Here is a 13,221-nt window from a genome sequence, read left to right as displayed (position 1 = left end):
CTGTCTGGCCCCTGCCGCTAGTGTCATGTGACTTATATTGGGGAGGACCAGGTCATCATAGGGCCATAGCCCCTCTGGCCCATGACTTTGAAACAAAGATACATTGGAAAGGGCTGGGTCAAGACTCACCCAAAGGCCAAGTCCCCAGAACTGGGGGTAGTGCCTGTGCTCTCTGAATAGCTGCGGGGCTTGGCATGACCATGTGCTTCTGGGCCCCAAGAGAAGCTGCTCTGGACCCTGCGGGCAGCTTCAGCCTCCATTTGCTCCTTGGGTCTAGCTGAATTATGGTGAACATGGTGGTGGACGTGCCTATGGTGGTGCAGGCCAGCTGTATCCAGCTTCAACCCCAACTTAGGAACGTGCTTCCCATGCCCGGAGGCTACACCCCCTAGTACTGCAGTCTTGGCTACATGCCCACTGTCAGGAGAGCGGTGGCCTGGACCAGGTGACTGGCAGCCAGGTGTCCTCATGACCCTTTGCACATGCTCATCCAGGATGCTCTCAGGATTCTCCTCATGAGCATCCCGCAGTCCGGAGCAGCCCATATCCACATAGCGGGGTGGGAAATGGTGCCAGGCTGGGACAGAAGGCAGCTTGTGACTTGCCATGGGGCCAGAAGGCAGTTCACCATCCTCCCCTTCTTCTTCCTGTGGAGAAACAACAGCACTGTCAGAACAAGAATGAGGACAGACCTGGAAGTGAGCCACAGTCCTGACAGTCAAGCCAAGGACTTTCCTGACTACTGCAGTGTAGCCAAGTCAAGGAGAGGTGCTGACTCCTGGATACTCTGTGCTTGAATCTCAAAAGGTCCTGGGAACCTGAACGGATTCCATCAAACCTGTTCTTATCAGGCAGGGCAAAAACAGGCTGAGGGGATGAAGGATCTGGTGTCAGTTATAGCCACTGAGAAGGCTCTGCAATGGATTTAGTTTTATGTCTCTCAATAAAGGTTTTTGCGCTTGCTCTCACTCGCTCCTGCGCCCTCCCCCCCCCCCCCCTTTTTCAAAACAGGGTTTCTTTGTGCAGCCTTGGCTAGCCTGGAACTCACTATATAGATCAGGATGGACTCAATTCATAGAGATCCATCTGCCTCTGCCTGGGATCTCTGCTGGAATAAAAGGCATGCACTACCACTGTCCGCCATGTTTTCTCAGTTAATATTCTCCCTTTTGAGTTTCTTAAAATTACATTATTCATTCATTTGTTCATTTGTCTTGTGTGTTGCACTTGTAGAGTCAGAGTTGTGAAGTCAGTTCTTTCCTTCTACAATATGAGTCTAAAGGACAGAACTCAGGTCCTCAGCCTTGGCAGCAAGTGCCTTTAACCACTGAGTTATCTCACTGGCCCTGCTTCAGGTTTTGACGCCATATTCCCTAAGGTAGAAAAACGGAAGGGAAATTTATAAAACCATAGGACTACCTTGGGCCAAGACCCAGCTTTTCTTACTTTCTTTTGGTTTTCTGAGACAGGGTTTCTGTTTAGCCCTGGCTGTCCTGGAACTTGCTTTGTACACCTCTCCTCACAGAGACTCGCCTGCCTCTACCTCCTGAGTGCTGGGATTAAAGGCATGCACTGTCACACAAGGCCGACCCAGCTTGTCTTACCAGTTCCTCATATGTAGCAATTAAACTGTAGGGTTTGTGGTGAGCCTCTGTTTCTATCCCTTCCCCCTGCCAGCTGGGGTTACAGGCCTACGTAGACACCCAGCTTGTTCCAAGGATACTGGGATCTGAACGCCAGTCTTCATGAGTCTGCCCATTATTCCAGACCTTCTCAGAACTTCTATTTCCTCAGTTTTACAATTAAAAATAATTAAAAAAAAAATGGGTGATTAATCCTGTACAAAAAGGAGTAAAATCTACAGTAAATGTATCAATGCATACAAGCCACCAAATTCTATGTCTGTAGTTACATGGCCATCCACCCAACAGGAGGACAGCTCAGGACAGGCTGGCTAGAGCACAAATAAAGCTAGAGCATACATGGCAGCCCATCTGAGCTAGAGGCCCTCTAGCCACAGATTATTTTCTGAGCTGATATAAGAGAATCACTCACGGTTTTTCATTTAGTGTTCTCTGTTAAGTCAAAAAAATAATACCACTGTTCTCAGCCTTGGCACTGACCTAGTCTCTCTTCTTGAGAGCTGTGGATTATTTTAAAGTGTGTTACTTTTGTTTATGTTGTATTTGTTTAACTCTGTGAAGCTGTGTTACTTTGCCTGTTTAAAACATCTGATGGAGGCCGGGCGGTGGTGGCGCACGCCTTTAATCCCAGCACTTGGGAGGCAGAGCCAGGCGGATCTCTGTGAGTTCGAGGCCAGCCTGGGCTACCAAGTGAGTCCCAGGAAAGGCGCAAAGCTACACAGAGAAACCCTGCCTCGAAAAACCAAAAAAAAAAACATCTGATGGTCTAATAAAGAACTGAACAGCCAATGGCGAGGCAGGAGAAAGGATAGGTGGGGCTGGCTGGCAGAGAGAAATAATACAAGGAGAAATCTGAGAAGGAGTAGCCAGAGAAGGAGGAGGACATCAGAGGCCAGCCAACCAGCTACATAGCAAGCCACGGAGTAAGAAATAATGAAAGGTATACAGAAATAGAGAAAGGTAAAAGCCAAAAGCTAAATGGGATAATTTAAGTAAAGCTAGCTAGCAACAAGGCAAGCTAAGGCCAGACATTATTATTAAGAATAAGCCTCCGTGTGTGATTTACTTGGGAGCTGGGTGGCGGGCCTCCCCAAAAGAGCAAAAACAAACAACTTTGAGGAGCCCATTTTTCAGGCATTTGTGACATCCATAGCGACACCCTCAAGAGAGGCAGTAACTGAAACATTCTGCTACACAGATGAAGATGGTGATTTAGATCATAACAGGCAAATAAATTAGGACCTGAGAAAAGCTCCGTGTTTCATGTCAATATGGCTCCACATTTTTCTTAGATAAATACTATCAGAATGCTAAAGCTGTGTGGCCCAGAAGATGGTTGGCTTCAGTCTGCATAGTTTTACTGCCCACCAGATGCTTGACTAAACACCATGGGGTGCCCTATGCAACAAGGTGCCACTCTAGGTCACAGGAGGCCCATAGTGTGATGTCTCACTATAGTCCACCAGCGCTGCATGGTGGGTAATGCCACAATGCTGGCCATCACACAATGGCTAGCTGGTGGATGGCCATTCCAATACAGGAAAGGCTGCCTGCCAGTCTAACGACCATCTCTCCAGCGACCACAAGGGACAGGAGAGAATGCTGGTCTCAAGTGACAAAACAATTTGAGAGAGACAGACAGAATGTGTCTGTGTGTGTGTGTGTGTGTGTGTGTGTGTGTGTGTGTGTGTGTGTGTGTGCATAAGAGACCACTCATCTTAAAATATTTTCACACAAACTCCTTGGAAAGTTCCACTGTCTTTTTTTGGTTTTTGTTTTTTGAGACAAGGTTTCTCTGTGTATTTCTGGCTGTCCTGGATCTCACTCTGTACACCAGGCTGGCCCTGAACTCACAGAGATCCGCCTACCTCTGCCTCCTGAGTGCTGGGGTTAAAGGCATGTGCCACCACTGCCCAGCTGTTTTTTTTTTTTTAAAGACTTATTTATCTTTAGCCGGGTGGTAGTGGTGTACAACTTTAGTCCCAGAAGAGGCAGGCAGATCTCTGTGAGTTCGAGGCCAGGCTGGTCTACAGAATGAATTCCAGGATATCCAGGGCTACACAGAGAAACCATGTCTTGAAAAACAGACAGGCCGGGTGGTGGTGTTGCACGCCTTTAATCCCAGCACTCGGGAGGCAGAGGCAGGTGGATCTCTGAGTTTGAAGCCATCCTGGTCTACAGAGTGAGTTCCAGGAAAGGCTCCAAAGCTACACAGAGAGACCCTGTCTCAAAAAACCAAAAGAAGAAAGAAACAAAGGAAGGAAGGAAGGAAGGAAGGAAGGAAGGAAGGAAGGAAGGAAGGAAGGAAAGAGGGAAAACAAACAGACAAAAAAGAAAAAAAAAGATTTACTTATCTTTACTTTATGTGTAAGAGTATTTTGCCTGTATGTGTGTGTACCATGTGCATACCTAGTACCTGCAGAAGTCAGAAGAGAATGTCAGATGATTGTGAGCCACCATGTGGATTCTGAGAACCAAACCTAGTTGTCTACAAGAACAAGAGATACTCTTAACTGCTGAGTCATCTCTCTAGCCCCTACTTGTTTTTCATCTCAGCCTCCAGTCTGTAAAGATTATAGCTGGTACCACCATGAGCCCTGTGTCTAGAGTGGTATGTGGGCCCTGCTGCTAAGGATGGAGCCCTCAGACAATGCTCACAGTTCACCTAGGGTGCTTAAGAGGGAAAGGGTGGGCCTGGACTGGGGTTTTGAGTTTGAAGAGGGCTGGGTTCTTCCACATGTTAAATAAATAAAAGCATCAGGTAAATAACAGAGAAATAACTCCACAGAGGAACATTATACTCTTGAACTTCTGAGTATGAAAACTTATATAAATAAAAATGTTTGATCTTAGCCAGACAGTGGCACACACTTGTAAGTCAGCACCTGGGAGGCTGAAATAAGAGTATTGCTGCAAGAGACCATCCTGAGCTGCATAGTGAATACCAGGTCAGCCAAGCTACAGCAAAACCCTGTCATAGAAAGGAAAGAGGACGGGAGGGAGGGAGAGAAGGAGGAAGGGAGGGCTTGAATTTGCAAGTGTTAAACTGCTATCATAAAACACTGCAGAATGAAGGGCACACATATGAAGGCCATGGCTACATAAAGAAAGTCTTTCTATAGCAGTACAGAAAAAAAATGTACAAAGACAGTGGTTTCTCAGCCAGTTGGTGGTGGTAGTGTACACCTTTAATCCCAGCACTTGGGAGGCAGAGGCAGGTGGATCTCTGAGTTTGAAGCCATCCTGGTCTACAGAGTGAGTTCCAGGACAGCCAGGACTACCCAGAGAAACCCTGTCTCAAAAACACCAAACCAGCCAAACAAAACAGTGGTTTCTCAATGAACCAAAATGAGCTCTAAGGGAGCCACTATAGCTACTATAGTCTGCAGTGTTCCCTAAGTGAGTAGAAGCCTGACCTGCCGAGCCTTCCTACCATTGTGCCTTAGCTCAGTTCCTGCCACCTGTCAAGGTTAGCCACACAGCCATTTTGTCAGCTTCCTCTGAGGCATCTGCTGGCAGGAAAAGGGGATGCGGGATGCACTAGGCTCAGTTAGCAGCAAAATAGAGAGGAAGAAGGTACTGAACAGAAGGGCAGGTGGGACAGAAACACAGTGACAAGCAGGCCGAGTCAGAATGGAGGCTACCCTAAATGCAGGACTTTCATGCCACAGCAAACAGTGGCCTAGACATGGTCCTAGCATATAGTCAATCCACTTACCATCCGTACACGCTTCAGCCGTTCCTCCAGCTTCTCTTCAGCCTCTCGAGTGCGCTGGACAGCCTCTAGACGGTGAATAAGCTCTTCAGCAAATTTCTGTGGTTCTACCCGGATCTCCTTTGGCATTCGGTAAGTGCGCTGGAGAGAGACACATCAGTCAGTAGAGCTGCCTTCACAGGACATTCCTGCACCCTTTACGGAGCAGCATAGTGACAGCCTTCTAGTAAGAGGATGTGTACAGGAAACCTTGATCTTATTATTTTAAAGTTTTATACATTTGTTTGTTTGAGTCCGTGGGCACGCACACGGTGGATATGTGCACCATGGCACATATGTAAAGGTCAGAGGATAACTTGCAGGAGCTGGTTCTGTTCTCCCAGGTTAGGTTCTAGAGACAGAACGCAGGTCATCAAGTTTGGAGGCAGGTTTATTTATTCACTAAGTAACCTTGCTGGTTACATCTATTTTAAAGCAGGTGTTTATGGTTTCCTTTTAATGGGGGGACACTAGCAACCCATTGGCTCCCTTTTCTCCTTCACTGAGCACTGACTTGAAGATGTGGACTTCTCTCTAACCACTCACAACTGTATGACTGGAGGAGAGCTGGGCAGGGTCCTGGTATGCGCAGGATGTGGCGCCCCTGAGTGAACATGTGTACGTGCAACCAGACAGATGGTGGTCAGTACCTTGGCCAACATGCTCTACACTGAATACTCCCAACTCCCCCCCCCCCCCCCCCCCAAGACAAGTTTCTCTGTATAGTTTTGGTGCTGGTCCTGGATCTCACTCTGTAGACCAGGCTGACTTTGAACTCATAAAGACCTGTCTGGCTCTGCCTCCCAAGTGCTGGGACTAAAGGCATGCACCACCACTGCCTGGCCTACTCCCAACTTGTCAGAGAAACATTCATGACATAAGGTGGGGAATGCCTGAGGCTCAGTGCAAACAGCATTAGGAACAAAGAATCAAGAGTTGTAAGCACAGCACCAGTCACTAGAAACTCCTAGGATGGACTTGTGGTCCTGAAGTAGCCTAACCCACAGCATTCCCAAGGCTTACACCTGTTCGAGGCTCCTGGATAGAGCAGTGCCTGGTGCTGATGTATGGCTGAGCATAATCAGGGTAGGACTGTACTCAGGAGGGTTGGGACTCTAGGCTCTGTTACAGCAATGGAAGACACAAAATGCATGATATACAGAATAAACATGATTTTCCAACCATAGATGTATCTTTCCTAATGTGGGAATTGAAGGGTCAGTCAAAAAGTTAAAAGACTCCAACTAAGAAATTCTGATGAGGCTGGTCATGACAGTGCATACCTTTATCCAAGCAACCAGGAGGTAGAGACAGGTGGATCTATGTGAATTCAAGGTCACTCTGGTCTACACAGTGAGCTAAGGGTAAACCAGAGCTACATAGTTGCCATCTCAAAATAACAATAAAACAAATCAAAAGAAATGCTGATGCCTGTGTGATGTTCCCATCAGCACCCATCCTCCCTACACAGGCACGGGTGGAGGGTAGAGGACAACACAAGCTCCCCTAGAAGTCTTTCTGCCCAAAGCCTGTGTGCCAGAAGAAATGGTAACTGTTCGTGTGTCACCAGTGGTCACTGCACGTAGGGAGAGCTATGAATCCTTGCTCAAACATGGAGTCAACAAAACCTTGTATTCCAGGCTCAGGAATAGCTACTGTTATTACCCAAGAGGCAAAGTTGAGGCAGCTTCTGAGGCAAGATGGTCACATGGCAGCACCCATTGCTCAGCCACAAAAATGACAAGTTCCTTGAACCTCCTGAGTAGTAAAGTGTGTGGGTGGATAGCTAACCATACCCTAGGGTCAGGTGACTTGCAATGTCCAGAGCTGGTTCAAAGTCGAAATCCATCATCTCTGAACTACTTTCCATCAGGGAGAGCATATTACTTCACAGGGAAACCATGCAGTGAAGGGAGGGCGCTACTGAGCATAGGAAGCTTGGGAGCTATCCTAGACTATCTACTGCGATGGTTATCTCTTCCCCCAACATCACTCAGACTGTCTGCCGTGCCCAGTGGTAAGCTGTGGTCCGAGAAAGCCTACCAAAACGCCTCTCCCACTGATTGGTGCCATGGTGGCCAACTCTGTGTCAGAAACCAGTTAGGCACCTGGAGAGAAGGCACGGTGGGTGCTGCTGACTATGTGGTACTTACAGGAATGTGAGGTAGAGGCACCCGCCCGTTGACTTGGACACTCTCCTGCATCTCCCTCCGGTGCTGCTTACGGATCCTGTATGGAGGGATTCCATCCCTGAATAGACAAAAAGTATGGCCATGAGCTCATGCAGAAAATAAGGTCCAGCAGAACACCATACACTTATCAGCCCGTGGTCACTACTGATAGCAATGATACCCATATTGTATCATCTCATGTGCGGGTGTACATGGGACTACATATGCACAGGCACCAATTACTTACATGCACTTCATGACACACACACAAAACTCATATATGATAACAAAGCCCAGGATCTCAGCCATGGAATGTTCTTCCAGTTACTACTTATAAAACATTTCAACAAAGATCAGCTGCCCTTAATTTATGCATCACTGAGTCTACAAAGTCTGAAAGTTTGATCATTTTCACATTAGAAGAATTTTTATTACACACACACACACACACACACACACACACACCATGTATATAGTTTGTGCATGTATATGGATGAGTACATGTGTGGAGGTCAGAGGACAACTTCTACCACGTCAATTCTGGGGACTGAACTCAGGCCACTGTGAGTCTTTTAGAAGAGTGAAACAAACATGTAAGGCAAACTCAAACCAGCCTTTGGTAGCTATAAATCCAAGGACTAAGGTCACTAAAAGGCCAGGCTCTTTCTTGCTCATTTAAGATAGATGCCATATCCAACACCTTGTGAAACTGCCCAGCCTCCATCCCATGGTTCTGGAAGCTGCTCTAGGAATCAATCATGGCAGCAAATGGAACTAGCAACTGAGAAAAGACAGGCTGACTAATGAACGTGCTGGGTCCTCTCACTACAGCTATCTAGTTACATGAAAACAGGTGGGTAGGGGAACTGCAATCTCCATGCCGAATGGGATGGGTTTTTAAATTACCTTGCTAATCAGAGTCCACACAGTGCAATTAAGGTATGTGGTCTCTGTACCCTGCCCCTCTGGAGGAGATAGGAAGCACCAAGGACAGTGGAACCCCCACTGTCCTCCTTGGCAGGAGGAAAGACAGCCCCAATCAGGGGAGGATTGCCCTGGCAACCTGCCCAGGTGCGTGGTGTGCCTGGGCAAGAGGGTAGTATTACCGTGTTTTTCCTTTTATAAATGCAAAGGGGACATAGAGGATAGAGGAATGGGAGTTTAAAATTCATATGACTCGGATTCCCAGGCACTCAAGATAGTAGGTGGCCTAAAGCCAATAGCTGAAACATATTTTTTCTATACTTAGACAAACACTTTAAAATCCCCAGCCTCTGGGGCTTAGACTTGTCCCCAAAATCTACATTTAAGGATAGGTGGCATACTAGGAAACACCTTGTTGAACAGTTGTGTGATCCAACTGTGGCTCCAATGTGAGAAACTCGTGAGCTACACCAGCAGATACAGTGTGAAGCATCATTTCATTTTTTGCCTCAGATGTATGTTCAAATATATGTGGTAGTTTTGTATCCCAAATTCTTAAGTCTCCCAATCAAATCTAAGATGAACAGATTGTCAAGGAAAAACTGCCTATGCTTGGGGCTGTGGACATAGCTCAGTTGACAGAGTGTTTGCCTAGCATGTACAAAGCCATGGGTCTAAGCCCAGCACTGCATTAACTGGGTAGAGTGGTACATACCTATAACCTTGGCTAGCCTTGTTTACATGAGGCTCTATCTTACCCCTAAAACAAAACCATCTACATGTATTTTAAGTTTCTCTGTTTGGATAATGTGTCATTTTCTTAAGAAAATATTCAGAGGTTGCAGAGAAAGCTATGGTGGAGGTTAAGCCTCGTCAACTCTATGGGATGAGGAGGATCAGTGCTACAGAGACAGCCTGCTGTCTTCTTCTGACCAGGCTGTGACGACTGGCAACTACTCTGAAAATGAGAGGTCACAAAGAATTCTAGGAACTTTAAAAAAGTGTTGCTGAAAATGCCAACATTCAAAGATTCAAAATCAAAACAAGCCAAGTGTGGTGGCGCACGCCTTTAATCCTAGCACTAAGGAGGCAGAGGCAGGTGGATCTCTAAATTCAAAGCCAGCCTGGTCTATATAGTGAGTTCCAGGTCAGCAAGGGCTATAGAGTAAGACCCTGTCTCAAAATTAATTAATTAAAAGAGAACAAAATGAGACATCCCTCAGATATAACAAAACCCAAAGAGACAAAGGCCATCTGGTGTCACTACCACATGATTATTAGAGTAGAAAAATGAAAACAGCCCAACATATATGCCCCCACGGTACTGGCCAATTGGGTTCTGAGATGGCATGCTCTATTTTTAAAAGTCAAGTGCTGAAAGAATGTTTAAGGGCAGACAGATGAAAAGAACCAGCCACAAAACTGGTACAAGCTGGGGGTGGTGGCGCCCGCCTTTAATCCCAGCACTCAGGAGGCAGAGGCAGGCAGATCTTGGTGAGTTGAGGCCAGCCTGGTCTAGGGCCATATAGAAAGACCTTGTCTCCAAAAAACAAAACAAACAACAACAATAACAACAACAAAAACCAGGAACATAAAGAGGAACCATCCTCTAAAACTACGTTCAATTAAGTGTGGTGAGAGGGAAATGGAGGAGAGAGCTTGGCAAGTGCTTCAGCTGTGCTGACAGAGAAGCTGGTGTGGATATGGAAGGAGGGAACAGAATCAGGACGAAACACCTCAGTCCTGGACAAACGGGCTTCCAAAATCCTGTTCCTGCTGGCTGAATCTCTGGCTCTGTCCTTCTGACCTGGAGCTGCTGTACCTCTCAGCCTGACTGGTTAACTGAGATGTTAATTCGGCTTCTAGAGTGAGTTCTAAAAATTACTACAGACTTCTTGAATAAAGACAGACTTTCCAGCAGCAAAATTTCAAACCTCTAGCCTTTCCAATTTATTTATTGTTATTTTACATACATTGGTGTTTTGCCTGCATGTATATCTGTATGAGGATGCAGGATCCCCTGGAACTGGAGTTACAGACAGTTGTGAGCTGTCATGTGGGTGCTGGGAATTGAACCTGGGATCACTGGAAGAGGAGCTGGTGCTCTTAACCACTCAGCCATCTCTCCAGCCCCTAGCTTTATTTTCTTGTAAATGCTCTACCATCCTAAAATAGTATCATGTACTTCAAACTTTCTTTTTCCTAACACAGGGTTTCTCTGTGTAGCCCTGCCTCTGCCTCCCTAGTGCTGGGATTAAAGGCATGTACTACCACAGTCCCAGCTCAAATTTGTTTTTAATTGCTGAGTTAATTATCAATTAATATGACTGTAGCTAAACCATATTTTTTTTTAATAATGCCTGTAACAAATACTTTATCAAAGTCAGTGTGGAATTTACTCATTTAACAGGTATTAAGCCCCTTACTAATAGGCATGGTTTTGGACATAGCAGTGAACAATAATAGCAAAAAATCATTCTTTAATAAGCTTATTTTTTAAAAAATAAATAAGCTTACTTTTTAAAATACATGGTTGCTTTAAAAATATGTTACTTAAAAAGAATTTACATTCTAGGGTTGGTCAGCTAGCATGCAATTAGAAAGTTCACAGTCCCAAAGCAGCTATAATAAGTCTTTCAAAGCTATTTCTTGTAGCCTTAAGACTTTTACATAATCAGTAATTAGAAACTGGCTCCAGTGGGTGGCAGTGCACGCCTTTAATCCTAGCACTCAGGAGGGAGAGGCAGGCAGATCTCTGAGAGGTCAGACTGGTCTACAGAGTGAGGTTCTTAGGTGGGGATCTGAACTCAAGTTCCTTAAATGCTAAGCACTTTACACTGAGCCGGTTTAGTGGTGCCTATAAATACATTTTGACCTTGACTAAGTTCGTAAGTGTGAAGTGTTTACAGTTTTCACAAGTTCTGTTACACACACAGCCTGCACACCTGTTGTACTCCAAAGGGCCTCTAACCACTGAGCAATCTTACTGACACTAAACCTGGAGGTCACTGACCACTGAGCACCAGGGACTTTCCAATGCAAGATTATAGGCATACACTACCAAGCCCAGTTTTGTTTTGTCTTGTAAGTAGATGCTAGGGAATCATGTTGTTGTAGCAAACACTTTACAACTGAGCCAGCTCCCAAGCTCCCCACTTTCCCGATAGATCTAAACCACTGTTTTTTGTGTAGTTGTGTAGTTTTGCTTTTTACTTTCATTGATATAAGTTAGCACTTTTTAGAGAAACTTAGTAAGCACCACATCACATAATCTGGTTACAGTGTCATCTCATTCCTGTGTTCTAATCTAGATGCTTCAATCACTTTTTACTAAAAAAACAACAAAAAAAAAAATCTGTTTAAACAAATGCAGCACTATCTTGAAGACACAACTGTTAGCAGTTTACCAAATGGAATGGCTTAATTATAAAAGAGGATATTTTATATATTTTAGACAGTTCACATATATTGAGTAACACTGATACCAACAGGAGCCATTTTTTCACCCCGAGACAGGGTTTCTCTATGTTAGCTCTGGCTGTCCTGGAACTCACTCTGTAGATCAGGCTGGCCTCAAACTCACAGAGATCCACCTGCTTCTGCCTCCCAGGGGTTAGGATTAAAGGAGTGTGCCACTACACCTGGATGAAATAAATAAATTTTTTTTTTTTAAATTTTAAATAAGGAGGAGAGCAACAATAGAAAACATCCAGTATTGACCTCTGGCTTCTACACACACACACACACACACACACACACACACACACACACACACACACACACACGCCCCAGATCCACCAGTGGGGAGCACTCTCTTCCTCCTTCTTATTTACACCCACCAATTTCCCAGCTTTTCACTTTTCAACTTTTCAAAGAGACACACAGGCAAGGCAGAACTAGTGAGCTGGACCGAGAACCCTGCTGGGGACCCTGTGCAATCATGAAATAAGAGACTTACAGGGGCAATTAGAAGACTTGTCCTGGTTACTGGTAATGAGCAAAGACTTATTCTAACACTAGGCTGCTTTTAAAGGAAGCCCCAGGCATGGGGGTAAACTCAGACTAAGCATGACTGAGTCAGAACCAAAAAAAAACCCCAGGCTGGTCAATTCAACAAAATGTTTTATGCCATTCAATTACAATCATTTAATATGCACCTGAGTTCCAAAAGGCCACTGGCAGAAGGTGGTTCATGGACGGATCGACTCCCACAAGAGCTTCTAGGAATGTGATTACATCAAACAAAATAAGCTTCTAATTGAGATCACAGTATCAGGGAAGTGGAGGCTCAGATCTGCCTCCATGGCTTGGAATTTAGGCACTCAGGGAACTAACTGGTCTTAACACAGAACCCAGGCTCCGAGGCTCCCCAGGGATACTCATGATATATCAAGATTCTGTATTATAAAAAGGTTCAGGGCAGAACAACATGGGTAAGAAACACATTTATGCAGCCTGATGGACTGTCTCCAGACTGCCCCGGAGAGAAGACTCCCTGTCTGACTTCTCCTTGGGCCTGTCTTCCCAGTGAAACCCATTCTCTGTGGCTAGAAGAAAATGAACCTCCAGTTTCTGGCTGGCAGCTCTAACTTTTGAGTCCTCTACTCTCAAAAGCTGCAGGAGCTAACGCAAACTTCAACTCTAGCTTGGATTCTGTTCCAGGATTTTTAAACAATTTTCCTGTTGTGCTAGGGACTAAAACCAGGGCCTTCATTCAATTACACCTTGG

At 45.5% G+C, this 13,221-nt stretch overlaps 1 protein-coding gene across 3 annotated transcripts in view; it reads right to left on the bottom strand.

Annotated features, from left to right (window-relative positions):
* Nucleotides 1-13,221, bottom strand: part of Axin1 (axin 1) — a 68,289-nt gene that overhangs the window by 6,362 nt on the left and 48,706 nt on the right. For all 3 annotated transcript variants that reach the window (XM_052758835.1, XM_052758837.1, XM_052758838.1), the window contains exons 4-6: nucleotides 7,551-7,647; nucleotides 5,362-5,499; nucleotides 130-647 (exon numbers count right to left, since the gene is read on the bottom strand). In XM_052758835.1, the coding sequence (XP_052614795.1) occupies nucleotides 130-647; nucleotides 5,362-5,499; nucleotides 7,551-7,647 (753 nt within the window). The remainder of the gene's footprint in view (nucleotides 1-129; nucleotides 648-5,361; nucleotides 5,500-7,550; nucleotides 7,648-13,221) is intronic.

Source organism: Peromyscus californicus, unplaced genomic scaffold, assembly GCF_007827085.1.
Source record: "Peromyscus californicus insignis strain IS unplaced genomic scaffold, ASM782708v3 Scaffold_3__1_contigs__length_106647218, whole genome shotgun sequence".
NCBI classification, from domain to species: domain Eukaryota; kingdom Metazoa; phylum Chordata; class Mammalia; order Rodentia; family Cricetidae; genus Peromyscus; species Peromyscus californicus.
Note: the sequence above shows the minus strand (reverse complement) of the source record. Positions and strands in the feature narration are given on the sequence as shown.